At 40.9% G+C, this 20,118-nt stretch overlaps 2 protein-coding genes across 20 annotated transcripts in view; one reads left to right on the top strand and one right to left on the bottom strand.

Moving 5' to 3' along the window:
* PUS10 (pseudouridine synthase 10) overlaps window positions 1–7,218 on the bottom strand; it is a 71,150-nt gene extending 63,932 nt beyond the window's left edge. The window contains exons 1-4 of one of the 19 annotated variants that reach the window (XM_063617960.1): window positions 5,806–5,870; window positions 4,218–4,340; window positions 1,959–2,146; window positions 636–776 (exon numbers count right to left, since the gene is read on the bottom strand). In XM_063617960.1, coding sequence (XP_063474030.1) covers window positions 636–761 — 126 coding nt within the window. In that variant the 5' untranslated portion in view covers window positions 762–776; window positions 1,959–2,146; window positions 4,218–4,340; window positions 5,806–5,870. Of the gene's footprint in view, window positions 1–635; window positions 777–1,958; window positions 2,147–4,217; window positions 4,341–5,805; window positions 6,125–6,663 lie in introns of those variants that run through there. The other 18 variants (XM_063617951.1, XM_063617955.1, XM_063617957.1 and 15 more) reach the window with 18 other exon arrangements.
* The window catches only part of PEX13 (peroxisomal biogenesis factor 13), a 29,996-nt gene continuing 16,055 nt past the window's right edge, over window positions 6,178–20,118 (top strand). The window contains exons 1-2 of the mRNA XM_055242739.2: window positions 6,178–6,507; window positions 18,183–18,877. Of these exons, the coding sequence (XP_055098714.1) occupies window positions 6,416–6,507; window positions 18,183–18,877 (787 nt within the window). The 5' untranslated portion in view covers window positions 6,178–6,415. The remainder of the gene's footprint in view (window positions 6,508–18,182; window positions 18,878–20,118) is intronic.

Here is a 20,118-nt window from a genome sequence, read left to right as displayed (position 1 = left end):
ACATATGTGTTCTTACTATCTGCCTCTAAAAAGAATATCACTTTTAGAATCAAACATTTCATAAATGTTACATATCTTATGCAAAAAAGTGTTATATTAAACGTCAAAGCTCTCTGTATATTACCATAAATGTCAAAGATCTCTGTATATTACTTTTGTCATTAATAACAGTAATAATGATGATAAGCATTTATTTCTAGAGGATTCCAAATACCTATTTATAAATACAACTGGTAATATAGAAAATGGGAAAAACAGAAAAAGGCAACCATACCCACAATGCTTCCACTTAGTAGGACATGTAAGGAATATTAGCCCCTCCTGGGAGGAAGCAATATTTTGTGATATTCTGTTTAGATATCCTTTAGGAAACATCTATACAAATGTTAAAACGCACCAGGGAGTTCCTCCACAAAGATCCCATTACACTAAATGTTAGATAGCTAGATATAATCACTTAAGAAGGAACTTACATTTCTGAGACTATTCCAAAATTATGAATATCACTCATTTTATTATAGTTTTTTAATTTAAAAAAGAGTTATGAATAGATACCTGCCCTCAAAAGTACAGGCATTCATTGTAAAATACAGAGAAACTTCTCTTAACTTGAAAAAAAAAAAAAGAGAAAATACCTTGTATGGAAGTTTGTAAGGTGCATGAAAATCCACACCACAGAATCTGAAGATACATCTTGGACAAGTACCAGTATTGAGCAACAACCGGGCCACATGCTTGTTTTCCTCAGTCAGTGGGAACATACTGAATAATTACAACTAGAAAGAAAAAAAGTAAAACTAATGAGCAGCTTCTGCATTTTACTGTCACAGACAAGTCATCATGTTTAGGGATAAAAACTAGCTTTCATTTGAAAAACACTATTGTGTACTCTCTAACCAAGCCCCTTTCATTACACACATATTATAAAATACAAACTTTAAGGAAGTTCATAAGATGGATCCAGTAAAGGTTTCTAATTGCTAAGGAATTTAGTGTAGCATTCTGGATTATGATAAAATACATCAGTATAACTAAGTTGATCAAAAGAAATAAAAATAATCAAGAATGGTTGCTTCTGAGGAGGGTAATGAAAACAGAGGTACAGGTCACCCTGTACCGGTACCATTCAGTATTGTCAAAGTTAATTGATTAAACTTTTCCCGTAAGAAATTAAAAATGAGTTTGCTGGTAGTGGGGCTCAGAAAGCCATACCCCAAAACGAAGGCCTCAGCAGCAGCCTCGGAAGCAAAAGTTTTTCTCTGACCTTCTGCCCTCCTGGCTCATTCTTCCCCAGACTAGCCATAAAAAAACTACAGTCTCTCTTCCTCAAGGTGAGTCATAGAAACCAGAACCCCCTTTCCCCAAAGCCAGCCATAAAATCTAAAAATATTACTCAAATTTGGTCAGGCACAGTGACTCATGCCTGTAATCCCAGCATTTTGGGAGGCCGAGGTGGGTGGATCACCTGGGGTCAGGAGTTTGAGACCAGCCTAGCTAACATGGTGAAAACCTGTCTCTACTAAAAATACAAAAAAAAAAAAAAAATATATATATATATATATGCCTATTACTCAAATTTTCCCTCTACCTTTCTGAGTAAAAACTGACCATGAAAAACAAGGCAAGGTGCAGTGCCTCACATCTATACTCCCACCACTTCGTGGTTGTGGAGCTGAGGTAGGAGGATCGCTTGAGGCCAGGAGTTTGAGACCAGCCTGGGCAACAACCCACAAGACCCTGTCTCTACAAAAAAATTGAAAAATTAGCTGGGCATGGTGGTACATACTTGTATTCCCAGCTACTCAGAAGACTGAGGTGGGAGGATCACTTGAGCCCAAGAGGTAGAGGTTGTAGTGAATCAAGATCATGCCACCGTACTCCAACCTGGGTGACAGAGCAAGACCTTGTCTCTAAAAAGAAATAGCGAAAAAAAAAAAGAGACGAAGAAATTATCTAACCTCTCTTGTCTGACTGTAGGTCATAAGACTCCCCATTCCACGGCAGGTCCTGCCCCACACCCAGAAGGAAGGAATGCATGCTCTGAGAGGCCAAGAAGAACCTAGACAGGCTTGCTGGGTTTCCCCACTCCGTTGATTACCCTTTTTGTTCCATCATATTTCTACGTGCTGTCCATACTTTGATGAACCTAAGCATAAAAATGGACAATTTCCCCTGTTATCATTATGTCTTCATTCTGAAGGCTCCTGTGTATACACATTACATAAACGTGTATGCCTTTTCTCCCATTAATCAATTTGCCTCATGTCAGTGATTTTCAGAGAACCTCTAGGTGGCTAAGGGCCTTGGCATTCAGACTAGACAAAAAAATCTTATCAGTCTACCTTATATAATACTTGACTACCCTTAATGATAGTTTAGCAGCCAACTATTTAAAACAAATTGAGGCCAGGTGCAGTGGCTCACATCTGTAATCCCAGAACTTTGGGAGGCTGAGGTGGGCAGACCACTTGAGGTCAGGAGTTCGAGACCAGCCTGACCAACATGGTGAAACCTTGTCTCTACTAAAAACACAAAAATTAGTTGGGTGTGGTGGCTGGTGTCTGCACTCCAGCCTGGAGAACAGAGTGAGACGCTCTCTCAAAAATACAAACAAACAACAACAACAAAGTTGATCAGCAGGTCCAAAGATATCAACTTTACTTTGATTTTATGACTAAATGGCAACCACCTGTTAACAAAATAAAACTCTGCCCCCTTCAGGAGTAAAACCTCCAACAAAAGGCCAGGCACAGTGGCTCACACCTGTAATCCCAGCACTTTGGGAAGCCGAGGCAGGCGGATCACCTGACGTCAGGAGTTTGAGACCAACCTGGCCAACGTGGTAAAACCCCATCTCTACTAAAAATACAAAAAACTATTAGCCAGGCGTGTTGGCATGCACCTGTAATCCCAGCCACTCAGGAGGCTGAAACAAGAGAATCACTTGAACCCCGGGAGGCGGATGTTGCAGTGAGCTGAGATCGTGCCACTTCACTCCAGCCTGGGCAATAAGAGTGAAACTCTGTCTCAAAAAAACAAACAAACAAACAAAAAAACCTCCAACAAAAACAAATTAAGTACAAAATATTTGAGAGCAACTGTTTGCTTAAATTGCCAATTTTTGCAATTTAAATAAACTCACAAAAAAATACTATATAGAGAATGAAGGCAAATCTGTCTCCTGTTACCAGGAAGGAGGGGGTACTAAAAATTCAAACAACTTAATTTGTTCGCAAAACTAGATCTTCTAATTAGTGAAACAGTTCATATTACCTCAAAATGATCAAGTGCCCATATTTTAGAAAATAATCATTGCATGGCAATCTTATGGCATGCTATAACTGTGGTCATACAGATGAAAGACAGTGGCATCTTTTAATTTGTGCAGTTTCATAATTCAAATGAACTTGCTTAAAATTTGTGGAAGGGTGAAGCTCTTCCCAACAGCTTAGTATAAAGATGTGATTCTTCTAGTCTGCATTTTCCAAACCTCTAAAACTTCCTACTTACTTGCAAGTTGCTAAATGTTTGGGGCCACTTACCAAGATTCTTGCACAAAATAATGAGGAAGATAGGTATATAGTTACATAGAACTCTTCACCATAAAAGTCAGTTCAGCAGCCAAGACCACTAAAAACAGATTGCTTCTGGCTGAATTCTAATTCAGGGGAATATGTGAGTCAGCAGGGGGAAGAAAATCAGGCTTGTATGTACACACCATACAAGCTGACAAGGTGACAACTTTGAAACACCAGAATTGAGAAACGCATAGTTAGGGTTGCCTAAGTAAATTTGGGCTCCAGGGTATTTTCAAGAAAGAAAACAGAATATGTGGAAAACAGCTTCTAAATAATGAAGATCTGGCCAGGCCCAGTGGCTCACGCCTGTAATCCCAGCACTTTGGGAGGCCGAGGCAGGCGTATCACTTGAGGTCTGGAGTTCAAGATCAGCCTGGCCAACATGGTAAAACTCCATCTCTACTAAAATACAAAAATTAGCCAGGTGTGGAGGTGCACACCTGTAATCCCTGCTACTCGGGAGGCTGAGGCAGGAGAATCACTTGAACCCAGTAGGCAGAGGTTGCAGTAAGCCCAGCACTTTGGGAGGCTGAGGCAGGAGGATAATGAGGTCAGGAGATCGAGACCATCCTGGCTAACACGATGAAATCCCATCTCTACTAAAAATACAAAAAATCAGCCAGGCGTGGTGGCACGCACCTGTAGTCCCAGCTACTGAGGGAGGCTGAGGCAGGAGAATCACCCGAACCCAGGAGGCAGAGGTTGCAGAGAGCCAAGATCACGCCACTGTACTCCAGTCTGGGCAACAGAGCGAGACTCCATCTCAATAAATAAATAAATAAATAAATAAATAAATAAGATCTGTGTGGTCAAGGTCAAGTCATTACTATTTACTAGTGATCTGTATCCCTTTTCCCAGTCCATTTAATCTACTTCGATGCAGAGAAGAGATTGGATGCTATGAAGGGCTGAATATAAGCATTTACAGTGCATCTCTGACTACATACACAGAGAAACTGTTTCTGTTTCACCTGTTATTCTAAGTTATTTTTTCTCCATCAGTTAAGGTCAAGAATTTTAGTTAATTCAGAAGTAACATTTAACTCACAAAGAGTCACAAATACACCCTCTTCCAATAAATCAATAAGCAACTTAAAAGGACACTTAATGAAGATTTCCCTCGATACTTAAATAGCTATATTAAAATTTATTTTATTTTCCATGGCTATAAGACAATGTTTATTTTTCCAGTAAGTTCACAAGAACAAAGGTATCATGCAAAGTGAATAAATGACATATTACAATCTCCTGGCTCTGAGAAGTTCCCAAACCTGATTGATGAGAATTACAAAACTTCCAGCCCTGAGTAATTTGCAGAAGTCTAAAAATAGACTCCAAAAAGACCTCTTCTGAATGTGTGTTAATAAACGAGCTATGAATTTACAAACCTCTCAACATCATTTTTACCTACCAACAGTCTATCAACTTCTCAAGAATGTTAACATTAAAAGGAGAAAATATGTTACGCCTTAAATTTGGTTTTTTCATCGTGAGGTAATGAAATGCCAGGATTTCATAAGAGATCAGAAATCAGTTGTCCATATTAGATTTATTATGTTTGAAAGCAAGCCCTGAGAAAGGCATTCCACAATGTTAAGTTTTCCAGTGTTGGTTACCCTCAAGATGTTTGCTTTTCGTTTATGTGTTTGTTTTATAGAAATAACTCTGTAACAAGTTGCTACAAAGCCGCCTTTCATGTGTCAGGCTCCCTAGGAGGACTGAATCCGTCCTCCCCAAACCAAGGACAACTAACCCAGTCTCTGGCTTACTGGATGAGAGGAAGGACTTTATTTTCGCCTCTTGGACGATTACAAAAGCCAGTCATCGAAAATGAGGAAAGGGGCAGGGTGTAAGAAAAACTACCGAAATGACCAGACTGAGTCTCGTATCCTAAGATCTTTTAAAACTCATTTCCCTACCGAAGGGTGTCATTCGTAACGCGGCGTGGGGCTGGGGGTGTGGATTTACGGAGAAAGAGGTGATCACACTTCACTGGGCTTCTGAAACATTAAGCTATGGAATCTACTGTGAACTCGAAAAGTTCATGCCGAGATCTAGCCTCAAGCCTCAGTTTTGGCCAAGCTAGCCCTTCCCCATTCGGTCAGGTGCAACAAACTTCCCACTCACTCTTCCTTTGCTAACAAAGCCGCTCCAGCAGGAGAAAAACGACCTCTCTCCTGCCACACCTCTTTTGCACCCAGTCTGCACTCCTTCACCTCTTACCTACCCGCCTCACCTTCTCCCCAGACGCCGGAGCCTGAGATTTAACCCCTTCCGGCCCTCGAAGAGAACAGGGAAGACTAAACACAACGCACCTATTGCGTCTAGCAATTCTGTTCCCCGAGGAAACGTGGGCTTTAGAACGAAAGTACCAGCCCACTCTCGCTAGGACTAAGTGAGCTTCTTCCTTCTTGTTTGTAGAGAAATCCGAAAAACTGCCTGGTTTGCCACCTCACCCCACCTCCCCCGCGAGCGAAGGAGTGCGTGGGGCTTTACTCCCAGCCCCACTGGTCCACTCCCAGAAAAGCCTCGGTGGGACTCCGATGTCTAGGGAGTCGTAGCCGCTACCAGAAATATCGATGAGCCTTTACCCTGGGGTTTAGAACGGGAGCTCTTTCTGGGGCAAATACAAAGACCGCGTTTCTTCCTACAAATTAGTGGCATCCTCCCGCTGTATGGATTCAGCTGGCAAAGTAACTCAAGCCTTGTCCTGACTGCAGGGGTGGGCGGGGTGGACGGCTCGGTGTTCTGCCCGTTGTGCCTTGCGCTCGAGGTGCTGGTCTACGCCGGCCTGGACAGTCCGGGCTAAGAGCGGGAGCCGAGCGGAGGCGGAGGAGATGGCGTCCCAGCCGCCACCTCCCCCAAAACCCTGGGAGACCCGCCGAATTCTGGGAGCCGGACCGGGACCAGGACCGGGCCCCACTTTCCAGTGAGTGTGGGATTCTTCAGGCTGTGAGTTTGGTGGGCCCGAGCGGGGACTTGGCAGGAGGCAGTTGAAGAGGTTGTTAGGGGAGGTATTCCCTTCCCCCCTTTAACCAATCCCCAACCTTGGGGGTAGGGGCCGAGGTGGAGCTGGGGCGCTTACCAGTGCAGACTTCAGTGTCTCACAGCTGTTTCTGACCCGGCAGCTCTAATCAGCAACGTTTTTTTCGGGAGCTCCTGGGCGTCTTTCTGGATCTCTGTGCTTGAAAGAAAGGGGGGCGGCTTCCTACCGCTTCTGTTTTCACTTTGACAGAACGGCTTCTCTATCTTTAAAGCGTAGACTTTGGTCTGTAGCAGTTGAGAGAGGCATTTGTTCAGCCACGGCATCGACAGGGAGCAAAGTCTCTCCTTAAAGGTGTTAACCTCTCGAGAAGTTGCTGAAAGCCCGAACGGTTTTACGCAACTGGAACTCAAGCCCCGTACCCTTCGCATTCTTTTCCAGCATAACTCAGCCAATGTTTTGGATCGAGATTGGAGAAGCAACTTTAAAGCAAGAGTTCTAGATCTGAGGCCTATGGATGGCCTTTGTGTGCAAAATAGTGTATTTTTTCTGAGGCCTGTAGTTTTTTTGTTTGGTTTTTAATCAGTATCAGTTGGTTTCTAGGACTTTAAAAAGGCTAAAACATGCAGAGTTGGGAGTGTTTCGTGGCCTCGTGTGGCTTTTGTTTGGTAGTGCTAGACATCTTAATTCAGATAGGTGTGATTCAAATGTCAAATCACCTACTGTTGTAGGTTTTCCTAAGCGTAAAAACCCCAACGTATTGGAATGTATTTCTGCTGTGTTCTGAAATCTTTTATTTAAACACTAAAATGCTTTAACACAGTAACTACTTAGTTTAATAAGGATATATACATAACAAGTAATGAGTTTAATTAGGTTGGTAAGCCACGGTGACATTATCTGCTACCTTTTTTGTGAGTGGGTTCTTTTTTCCCCATTTAGACTGCTTGTCGAATGAGAGAGGTTTTATTTTTTGCATCTGTTAAAGTTCTTTTTATGTAAAATTAACCGTTTTCCCACTTTATCATGAAATATTTTAAACACAGAGACCAGTAGGGAGTAAGATAATACCTGTGTATTCACTACCCAACTTTAAACAATGTTAACATTTGCCAGATTTATGTCGAGTTTTTCAAAATAGAAGACAAACTCTCCCATTCTTCTTTGTAGTGGTGACTATTGTCCTTATTTGGTGTTTCGCACACCCAGTAATGTTTTTATATTTTAGTACTTAGGTTTGTGCTATTATATGTATTTTATATCTAAAACTTAACAATGTAACAATAATATACATTTTATATCTAATTACATGTTTCTATTTATGTATTATTTTTTGTATGTTTTTGTTTTTTCTGTTGCCCAATTTTCTATTGGCTTTATCTTTGCTTACCAATTTGTAAGAGTATTGTTAAACTAATCCTTTTTTGCTACTACATTTTGCTGATGTCTTTCACTGTGTGGCTTTTCTTCTTTATATTTATGTTCAATTTTTTATACAGATGTTTTTGATTTTAATATAGCCAAAATTGTCATATTTTATTGTTTATGCTTTTTGTCTTGGTTAAGAAATCCTGTCTACCTAGATCAGGACAGTTTTTCTGTATGTTTTCTTTTAAATCTTGTGGTTTTCTCATTTACATATTTAATCGACATGGAACTGACTTTGTATAAAAATCTAATTTTTTTTCCATATAGGTAACTGATTGTCCCAGCACCATTTATTGAGTAGTCTGTTCTTAGTTTATAATCCTATCTATGTCATATCAAGGTTTCCTAAATATGTACTTCTGTTTTGGGCACTTTGTGACTTTCTACTAGCACCACACTATCTTAATTACAGAATTTTGTAAGTCTTGATATGTAGTATATCAAGAGTTTCCACACATTGCTGTTCTTTGTAATTACCCTCGTTACACTTAGTCCTTTATAAGAAGACTTACTGGGATTTTTATTGGAACTGAGCTGAATTTATGGATCAAGTAAGTTTTTATTCCATGAATATTGTATAAGCTACAATTGGTGAGAATTTTATCTTTTTGCCTTAAATATCTTATAATTATCCACTTTGGGAGGCTGAGGCGGGCAGATCACGAGGTCAGGAGATCGAAATCATCCTGGCTAACTCGGTGAAACCCCGTCTCTACTAAAAATACAAAAAAAAATTAGCTGGGTGTGGTGGCGGGCGCCTGTAGTCCCAGCTAATCAGGAGGCTGAGGCAGGAGAATGGCGTGAACCCACGAGGCAGAGCTTGCAGTGAGCCAAGATCACGCCACTGCACTGCAGCCTGGGCAACTGAGGGAGACTCCATCTCAAACAACAACAGCAAAAAACTTATAATTATCTCCATGAAATTTTTGTCCATATTTTATTTTTTATTCCTAGATTATTTTTGCTGTAGTAGTTGCAAATGGGCTTTCTTTTTTCCTTTTACATTTTCCAGTTGGTTATTAACTGGTATGGCAGAATGCTATTGATTTTTTTAATGTAAATATTATGTACAGCATAATCTCAAACTCTTAATTAGTTCTGATGGTTTGGTTGAAATTCTCTTTAGTTCTGTGTAGCCAGTTCTGTCATTTACCGATAAGCTAGCATCCTTGTATTGGTCCTGACTTCCATTGGAGTGCTTCTGAAGTTTTACTGTTAAATGTGAAGTTTGCTTTTTGTTTTTGATAGATATCTTGTCAAAATTCTCTCTCTCTACCTTGCTCAGATTTATTTTATTTTATTTTTATTTTATTATTATTTTTGTTTGAGATGGAGTCTCACTGTGTCTCCCAGGCTGGAGTGCAGAGACGCAATCTCGGCTCATGGCAACCTCTACCTCCTGGGTTCAAGTGATTCTCCTGCCTCAGTCTCCCAGACAGTTGAGACTACAGGCGCGTGCCACTCCGCCCAGCTAATTTTTGTATTTTTAGTAGAGATGGGGTTTCACTGTGTTGGCCAGGCTGGTCTCGAACTCCTGACCTCAGGTGATCTACCTGCCTAGGCCTCCCAAAGTGCTGGGATTACAGGTGTGAGCCACTACACCCAGCCCTTACCTTGCTCAGATTTTTATCATGAAGAAATATTAAATTTTATGAATGCCTTTTCTGCATCTCTTGAGACCATTGTATGTATTTTTGCTTCAATATGAAAATGTGGGAATAGGAACAGCTCTGGTCTGCAGCTCCCAGCGTGATTGATGCATCTCCCTGGGTGATTTCTGCATTTCCAACTGAGGTACCTGGTTCATCTCATTGGGACTGGTTGGACACTGGGAGCACCCCATGGAGGGTGAGCCGAAGCAAGGCGGGGCATCACCTCACCTGGGAAGCACAAGGGATCGGGGGATTTCCCTTTCCTAACCAAGGGATGCCGTGACAAACTATACCTGGAAAAACAGGACACTTCCACCCAAATACTGGGCTTTTCCCATGTTCTTAGCAACCAGCAGACCAGGAGATTCTCTCCCATGCCTGGGTTGGCGAGTCCCATGCCAACGGAGCCTTGCTCACTGCTAGCACAGCAGTCTGAGATCAACCTGCAAGGTAGCAGCCTGGCAGGGGGAGGGGCGTCTGCCATTGCTGAGGCTTAAGTAGGTAAACAGAGCAGCTGGGAAGCTGGAACTGGGAGGAGCCCACTGCAGCTCAGCAAGGCCTACTGCCTCTATAGACTTCACCTCTGTGGGCAGGGCATAGCTGAACAAAAGGCAGCAGAAACTTCTGTGGACTTAAACGTCCCTGTCTGACAGCTCTGAAGAGAGCAGTGTTCTCCCAGCACTGTATTTGAGCTCTGAGTACAGACAGCCTCCTCAAGTGGGTCCCTGACCCCCGTGTAACCTGACTGGGAAACACCTCCCAGTAGAGGCCGACAGACAACTGAAACAGGCAGGTGTCCCTCTGGGACAAAGCTTCCAGAGGAAGGATCAGGCAGCAATATTTGCTGTTCTGTAGCCTCTGCTGGTGATACCAGGCAAACAGGGTCTGTAGTGGACCTCCAGCAAACTCCAGCAGACCTGCAGCTGAGGGACGTGACTGTTAGAAGGAAAACTAATAAACAGAAAGGAATAGCTTCAACATCAACAAAAGGACATCCACACCAAAACCCCATTTGTAGGTTACCAACATTAAAGACCAAAGGTAGATAAAACCACAAAGATGGGGAGAAACCAGAGCAGAAAAGCTGAAAATTCTAAAAATCAGAGCACCTCATCTCCTCCAAAGGATCGCAGCTCCTTGCCAGCAACGGAACAAAGCTGGACAGAGAATGACTTTGACGAGTTGACAGAAGTAGGCTTCAGAAGGTTGGCAATAACAAACTTCTCCGAGCTAAAGGAGCATGTTCTAACCCATCGCAAAAAAGCTAAAAACCTTGAAAAAAGGTTAGATGAATGGCTAACTAGAATAAACAGTGTAGAGAAGACCTTAAATGACCTGATGGAGCTGAAAACCATGGCACAAGAACTTCGTGATGCACGCACATGCTTCAATAGCCGATCGATCAAGTGAAAGAAAGGATATCAGTAATTGAAGATCAAATTGATGAAATAAAGTGAGCAGACAAGATTAGAGAAAATGTTGTTTATTGTATCAATTAACCTTCTATTGTTGAACCATCCTCGCGTTTCTCACTGAGCTCGGATTAGTCATGATTTTTTTCTGATACATAGTTCCAAATTCTATTCTAGGCCAGTTGGAGTGGTTCACATTTGTAATCCCAGCATTTTGGAAGGCCAGGGCAGGAGGATTGCTTGAGGCCGGAAGTTCAAGACTACCCTGAGCAACATAGCAAGACTCTGTCTCTATAAAAAATTTTAAGATTGGCCAGGTATAGTGGTGTGTGCCTGTAGTCTTAGCTACTAGGGAGGCTGAGGTGGGAGAATCCCTTTGAGTCCAGGAGTTCAAGGCTGCAGTGAGCTGTCATCATACCACTGCACTCCAGCCTGGGTGACATAGCAAGTCCTTGTCTCCAAAAAGAAAAAGAATTCTATTCTAATATTGTAAGATTGTTGCATACATGTTCCCAGGTGAAATTGAAATTTTCTTTCTTTGTACTATTCTGGTTTTGTATCAAAGTTTTATAGCTAGATAAATTTTTCTGTTGAGTCTAATGTTTTTTTTTTTTTTTAGACAGTGTCTCACTCTGCCACCCAGGCTGGAGTGCAGTGGTGCAGTCATGGCTCACTGCAGCTTCTACATCCTGGGATTAAGTGGTCCTCCTGCCTCAGCCTCCTGAGTAGCTGGGACTACAGGTGCATGCCACCATGCCCAACTAATTTTTATACTTTTAGTAGAGATGGGGTTTTGCCTTGTTGCCCAGGCTGGTCTCGAACTCCTGGGCTCAAGCAATCCTCTCACCTCAGCCTCCCAAAATGCTGGGATTACAGGCGTGAGCCACCTCACCTGGCCTAATTCATTTCTTTATAGGCAGACTGCCTTGTCCTTAGTAGCCTTGATATGTTTGGTCCTCTAGCTTTATTATATTGTGTCCAGGTAGGAATATACAGACACACACACACACACACACACACACACACACACACACTTTTTTTCTTCCTGCTTAGTACCCATAGTATTCAGTCTGAGGATTCATTTCTTTTTTTAATTCAGGAAAATTCTCACCAATTATACCTTTAAATATTATTTTAAGTTTTGTTTGAACACTAGTCTTTACTATCTCTTCTTCTGTTAAGCATTATATCGGGAATAGTGTCTGCTATAAGTAACAGTATCTGACTTACTGTGATTTGGACTATTAAGACATTTATTGTTTAGTTAGCAAGAAGTCTAGAGATCTGCCTTCTCAACATTGTCGTCAAGGGACCTAAGTTTTTCCTGACTTCCTTTTTTTTTTTTTTTTTTTGGTCAGCTCTCTGACTTTTTGGCCATCTCTGTCTTTTGTTTGGTTTGTTTGTTTGTTTTGAAAGAAGTTTCACTCTGCCACCAGGCTGGAGTGCTTGAGCCCTGAGAGGGCTCAATCACACCTCACTGCAGCTTCCGCCTCCCAGGGCTCAATCAGTCCTCCCACCTCAGCCTCCCGAGTGGCTGGGACCACAGGTACATGCCACAACGCCCAGCTAATTTTTGTATTTTTTGTAGGGATGGGTTTTTGCCATGTTGCCAGGGCTGATCTTGAACTCCAGGGCTCAAGTGATCTTCCCACCTAGGTCTGCCAAAGTGCTGGGATTACAGGCATGAGCCACCACTCCCTCCCCATCTCTGTCTTATTCTTTGCTCCTTTAAAAAGAATCTTACCCCACTCTCCATCTGGCTGCTTTCAATATTTTTTCTCTGTTTTAGTTTTCAGCAATTTGCTTTGTTAGGCCTCAGTGTGGTCTTCTTTGTATTATCCTGGGTGGAATTCATAGGGATACTTGAATCTGATTTTGATGCCTCTCATTAATTCCCGAAAACTTTAAGCCGTTATTTCTTTAAATATGGTTTCTATCTATTGGCACTTTACTCCTTTAACTCAACTTGCATATATACCCCATATGTTACTATACTCCCTGTATCTTACTCTCTTTTCTGTATTTATCCTTCTGTTTCTTATGCTTCATTCTGGGTATTTTCTTCCCATCTCTTTCCTAGTTCACTGATATTTTTCTTTCACTGTGTCTAATCTGGTATTAAACCAGTCATTGAGGCCGGGTGCAGTGGCTCACGCCTGTAATCCCAGCACTTTGGGAGGCTGAGGCGGGCGGATCACGAGGTCAGGAGATCGAGACCATCCTGGCTAACATGGTGAAACCCCATCTCTACTGAAAATACAAAAAATTAGCCGGGCGTGGTGGTGGGCACCTGTAGTCCCAACTACTCAGGAGGCTGAGGCCGGAGAATGGTGTGAACCCGGGAGGTGGAGCTTGCAGTGAGCCGAGATCGTGAGCCACCACACCTTTTCTAAGATTTCTAATGGAATTTTTAAAATATTTAAATGTTTTTATTTAATTTCAATTTTTATTTCACAGATATTATTTCATTTCTCTCTCTGATAATTTTTAACATATCTAAAATCATTGCTGAGCTGTTATATAAATTAGTTTTTTTAATTGGGTTTTATACTTGCTGATTTTTATTGGCTTCTTAGTGTTTTTATTTCTTCACGTGTGTGGCATTTTTGAGATGGTCATTTTGAGTAGTAATTTTGGAGTTCTGTCTTCTCTCCTTTGCCTCTTCCATGTTCCCCTCTATCTAATAGGTTTCCTGTTGCATCTACCTGTTCCCTCTACCTACAACTTAGGTAAGAATCAGGTATAAAAACAGTGGGTCAGACTGGGCATGGTGGCTCACACCTGTAATCTTAGCTCTTTGGGAGGCCAAGGCAGGAGGATTGCTTGAGCCCAGGGGTTGGAAACCAGCCTCTCAAGATGTAGCGAGAACACATTTCTACAAAAAATACCAAAAAAAAAAAAAATTGGTAGGCATGGTGGTGCACACCTGTAGTCCCAGCTACTTGGGAAGCTGAGATGGGAGGGATCGCTTGAGCCTAGGAGTTTGAGGTTGCAGTGAGCCATGATTGCACCACTGAACTCCAGCTTGGGTGACAGAGCGAGACCCTGTCTCAAAAAAAAAAAAAAACAAACACAAAAACAGTGAGTTAGATTAAGGATATCACAGATCAAGTCGGTCAGTTGTTTCATTTCCTGGGCTGGAGGCCTTATCACAGTCCTCTCCCTCTCTTAGTTCTGTAACTTTCTCAAAATATTAAACTATCATCAGCAAATTTTATAATCTCTTTGTAGGAGCCAAGGTGGCACATCCTCACTCCCGGCCTCAAGCAATGAACTGGTTCCATTTTAATGGAGCACTTTTTGTTTTTGTTAGTTCATGGAAGCCTGCCTCTTGGCTGTCGCTGCCTGATTACAGAACCAGAATTGAGTAGGCCCGTAGCTTCAGCCTTCCTTACCATTTTACATTTCTGTTTAGTTTCTCTTCCTTAAGTCTGTCTTGTGTTAAATCTAGATAACGTCTGTTTGTTTGTCTCTCTGTTTGCTCTATTATTGCTTATACTTTGGAGCAGAACTGTTTCATCAAAGCCTGAATGCACTGCACTATCTGGTCGTTCACTGGCTCCTTTTAAGTTTTGTTCCATTTTTAAATATCAGATCCAGTAAAAGAAAGAAAAACAAAGTTCTAGTAGCTTGTTTATAATATTATGATACAAGTCTAAATTAAAACTTTAGCCTGGATTAGAAAATTACCATTTTGCAGTTCCACATCTAATATTTGTTTCAGGCAAGGATGATGAATGGATGCTAAACTGTCAAATGAACAGTTGCTGAGGAATAGAATATTTGTGGTACCAAACTGTCATCCCATAGATTATATACTAATTACAAAGGGAAAGATACATTTTAATGGAAAGATCTAATAGTCACCTCCTTAACCAACTAATCAAACTTAGCTTCACAAATATGCCTCCTAAAGTAATACTGTGTGAAGTAAACAATATCACTTATGAATTATTCTTGCTAAAAAATATTGAACCTGATTCCAATCAAACCGTTAAATGCAATCTTAATTTAATAGGAGGCGAAATAAGAGTCCAAGTTAAACAACACTTTGAGGAAACACAAATCTGGGGTAGGACATTTCTTTCTTTTTTTTTTTTTTTTTTTTTTTTTTTGGGACAGAGTCTCACTCTGTCACCCAGACTGGAGGGCAGTGGCATAATCTCAGCTCACTGCAAGCTCCACCTCCGGGGTTCAAGCGATTCTCCTCCCTCAGCCTCCGGAGTAGCTGGGACTACAGGCGCCCACCACCACGTCCGGCTAATTTTTATATTTTTAGTAGAGATGGGATTTCACCATGTTGGCCAGGCTGGTCTCGAACTCCTAACCTCAGGGGATCCGCCTGCCTCAACCTGCCAAAGTGCTGGGATTGCAGGCATGAGCCACCATGCCTGGGCTGGGAGTAGGACATTTCTAGAAAAAAACTGGGTTGACTCTTTAGAAGGTCAGGGATATTTGAAAAAATGGGATTGTTCTAGTTTAGAAAAGAAAGGAAACAAAACAACCAAATGCAGTGTGTGAGCCTTAATTGAATTTTTGTTCAAAAAAAAATTTTTAAAGGTATTTTTGACTCATGTAGCACAATAATTTAAAAAGCAGTGATAAAAAGGCTAAGCCAAGTGCAGTGGCTCATGCCTGTAATCCCAGCACTTTGAGAGGCAGAAGTGGAAGGATTGCTTGAACCCAGGTATTTGAGACCAGCCTGGGCAACAAAGTGGGACCCTCATCTCCACCAAAAAGTTAGCCGGGAGTGGTGGTCTCACCTACATAGGAAGCTGAGGCAGAAGGATCACTTGAGCCGTGTTTGCGCCACTGCACTCCAACCTCAATGACAGAGGGAGACCCTGTCTCCAAAAAAAAAAGAAGGCGAACTTAAAAGTGGGCAAAGTATCTGAATAGATATTTTTCCAAATAAGATTGTAAAGCAACCAATAAGCACATGAAAATATGCTCAACATCGTTGGCCGTCAAGAAAATGCAAATTAAAACCACAGTGAAATACTACCTCACGCCCACTAGGATAGCTTTAATGAAAAATATAAGAGCAGACGTGGCCAAGGATGTGGAGAAACTGGAAACCCTCATACGTTGGCGAGAATGTAAAATGGTGCAGTTGCTTTGGAACACAATCTGGCACTTCCTCAAAAGGCTAACTGTAGAGTTTCCATATAACCCAGCAAACATGTCCATACAAAAACTTGTACATAAATGGTCATTGCAGCATTATTTGTAATAGCCAAGAAGTAAAAACAGCCCCAATATACATCAACTGATGTGTGAATAAATATAATTTGGCAATAAAAATGAATGAAATACAGTTGGCCTTCCACACCTGATCAACCAACTGTGGATCAAAAATATTCAGAAAATAGGCCAGATGTGTTGGCTAACACCTGTAATCCTGACATTTTGGGAAGCCGAGGTGGGAGGATCACTTGAGGCCAGGAGTTGGAGGCTTCAGTGAGCATGATTGTGCCACAACACTCTAGCCTGGACAATAGAGTGAGACCCTGTCTCTTAAAAAAAAAAAAAAAAGTATTCAGAAAAAAAAAATGCATCTGTACTGAACATGTACCACTTTTTTCCTTGTCATTATTTCCTAAACACTACAGTATAACTAATTACATAACATTTACAGTGTATTAGATACTATAATCTAGAGATGATTTTAAGCATACAGGAGGATGTGCATAGGTTATATGCAAATACTATACTATTTTATATTAGGAACTTGAGCATTCATGGATTTTGGTATCTGAAGGAGATTTTGAAACCACTCCCCCACAGATACCAAGGGCTGCCTGTGCTGATACATGCTATAAAATGGATAAACCCTGGAAACATTATGCTAAGTGAAAGAAGCCAGTCACAAAATACTACATATTGTATGAGTCCATTTACCATAGATCCTCACTATTTGTGGATTCTGTATTTTCAAAATGGTCTGCTCACTAAAATTTATTTGTAATCTCAAAATCAATATTCCTGGCACTTTCACAGTCATTTGAGGACAAACGTAGATCAAGTAAAAATCTGAGTTGTCCCTCAGCTGACAACTGAGGGACAACTGACAGACAAAAGAGCAACACTCTGGTTTCTTATTTCAGCTGTCATGCTGTAAATAGTTGTCCTTATCAAAGTCTGTTTAGTGCCAGGTTTTTTCAGATTTTTTAATGGTGATTTTGCTGTCTAAAATGGCCCCCAAGCATAGTGCTGAAGTGATCTCTAGTGTTCCTAAGCACAGGAAGGCTGTAGTGTGCCTTACAGAGAAAATACAGGTGTTAGATAAGCTTCATTCAGGCATGAGCTGTTGTGCTGTTGGCCATGAGTTGTTAATGAGTTAACAATATACCTGGAATAAAGTGACTTTAAACAGAAACACATATAAAATAAGTATATGTATTGATTGGTTGATGAAAGAAGCAGTAATTTGGTATCTGCTGGTTGAGAGTTCACAGCAACTTTACAGAATATAACTGTCTTAAATAACAAGAATTAACTATATATGAAATGTCTAGAATAGACAAACCTAGGGACAGAAAGTAGATTCGTGGTTGCCAAAGATGGGTGGAGGGGTGGGCAGGAAATGGGGAATAGCTGCTAATGAATATGGGGTTTCTTTTTTGAGGTGATGAAAATCTTCTGAATTAGACATGGTGATAGTTAAACACCTCTGTGAGTATACTAAAAACTATTAACTTTTAAACTTTAAAGTGATGCCTGGGTACAGTGGCTCACACCTGTAATCCCAGCACTTTAGGAAACCAAGGCAGGTGGATCGTTTGAGCCCAGGAGTTTGAGACCAGCCTGGGCAACATGGCGAAACCCTATCTCTACAAAAAATATAAAAAATTAGCCAGGTGTGGTGGCATGCACCTGTAGTCCCAGCTGCTCAGGAGGCTGCGGTGGGAGGATCACTTGAGCCTGGGAGGTTGAGGCTACAGTGAGCTTTTGATTGTGCTACTACACTCCAGCCTGGGCAACAGAGTGAGACCCTGTCTCTAAATCAATTAATCAATCTTCAGTAGAATTTGTCATAGCACCAGGTATATAGGAGGTGTTTAATACTTACTTTGAATTGAATTTATTGTATGCTTAAATAAATGTTTTGAATCTTTTTTGGTTTTAGATCTGCTGATTTGGGTCCTACTTTAATGACAAGACCTGGACAACCAGCACTTACCAGAGTGCCCCCACCTATTCTTCCAAGGCCATCACAGCAGACAGGAAGTAGCAGTGTGAACACTTTTAGACCTGCTTACAGTTCATTTTCTTCTGGATATGGTGCCTATGGAAATTCATTTTATGGAGGCTATAGTCCTTATACTTATGGATATAATGGGCTGGGCTACAACCGCCTCCGTGTAGATGATCTTCCACCCAGTAGATTTGTTCAGCAAGCTGAAGAAAGCAGCAGGGGTGCATTTCAGTCCATTGAAAGTATTGTGCATGCTTTTGCCTCTGTCAGTATGATGATGGATGCTACCTTTTCAGCTGTCTATAACAGTTTCAGGGCTGTATTGGATGTAGCAAATCACTTTTCCCGATTGAAAATACACTTTACAAAAGTGTTTTCAGCTTTTGCATTAGTTAGGACTATACGGTATCTTTACAGACGGTTACAGCGGATGTTAGGTTTAAGAAGAGGCTCTGAGAATGAAGACCTCTGGGCGGAGAGTGAAGGAACTGTGGCATGCCTTGGTGCTGAGGACCGAGCAGCTACCTCAGCAAAATCTTGGCCAATATTCTTGTTCTTTGCTGTTATCCTTGGTGGTCCTTACCTCATTTGGAAACTATTGTCTACTCACAGTGATGAAGTAACAGGTAAGAGAACTGTAAGGGAACATGTTCAGATACCATATAACAATCTCAAATTTCAAGAATAGATTGGTTAGTTTTCTTTATATTGATTTGTATTTACTGTTTCCAGTTATATTTTCAGTTAAGAGCTTCAAAACTAGCAGAGGAATATATAGCAAAAATAGGTTTGCTGATTAGTTTATTATTAGTTCAATTTAACAGTGCACATTACCTTACTGTTTACAAGGTACTGAAATTGGTGCTGTGGAGGATACAAAGATACATAGGGCATAATTCCTATCTTTCTAAAATTTATTGGAAGGGAGGTGGTTTAAGACACATATACAGGTAATTGTAATGAGGCAGAAAGTGTGATAAATATGACAATTGGAGGAGAGACATAAGGTTTCTTGAACCCTTTTTTAATATGCAAGACACTGTGCTAGGTATTTTGTGTGTTTTATCTCATTTAATTATTTCAACAACCCAAAGAAATAGGAATTATCCTCATTTTGCAAGTGATAAAACTGAGATCCAGAGCACTCACTTACCCAGGGTCACATCTTTAATAAGGCAGAACTATAAACAAAACCAGGACTAGTTGAATGTTAAGCTATATTCTCTCAACTAGTAGAGAGTATTAGCTCACTTTAGAAAAGAGAAGCTAGCATTTTTTACTGTGGTATCCAGGAAGAAATGGCATCTAAGTTAGATTTTTGAAAGCTAGGCAACCTTTCAAAAGTTAGATAAAGAAACAAAAACTGTCAAGCTGATAGACCAGCTTGAACAAAAGTATATAGGCAGAAAATATGAGATTTGTTTGGTGGTTGTCCTATAGTATTGCATTGGATAGTAAGAAATAATGCTGAGAAATTAGGTTGAAAGCTAGTAGTAGAAGCTCTTAATTGGCATTATGAGACTTAATCTTTACATAAGGAATGGAGGGTTTTTCGGTAGTTTATGTTTGTTTTTGTTTTTAAGCAGACTGTGATATACATGTAAACAAAAGTCAGTCTGAAGGGTTTAAGATAAATCAGTAGAAGTCAAAGCATGTTGTAATTAGATGGTAAAGTTCATAAAGGATTTGGGTTGTGTTCACCTTTGTATTCCTACTGTCTAACCTGCTTGACACATAGAAGGTACTTAATAGATATTTATTAATTTGGGGGCATCAGTTATGATACTTTTGCATTAGACTGAGAGATAATGAAGACCCAAAATAGAGTGTGTGAGAAGCAGGATTCATATAATAGATTCAGTGGATG

Source organism: Symphalangus syndactylus, chromosome 14, assembly GCF_028878055.3.
Source record: "Symphalangus syndactylus isolate Jambi chromosome 14, NHGRI_mSymSyn1-v2.1_pri, whole genome shotgun sequence".
NCBI classification, from domain to species: Eukaryota; Metazoa; Chordata; class Mammalia; order Primates; family Hylobatidae; genus Symphalangus; species Symphalangus syndactylus.
Note: the sequence above shows the minus strand (reverse complement) of the source record. Positions and strands in the feature narration are given on the sequence as shown.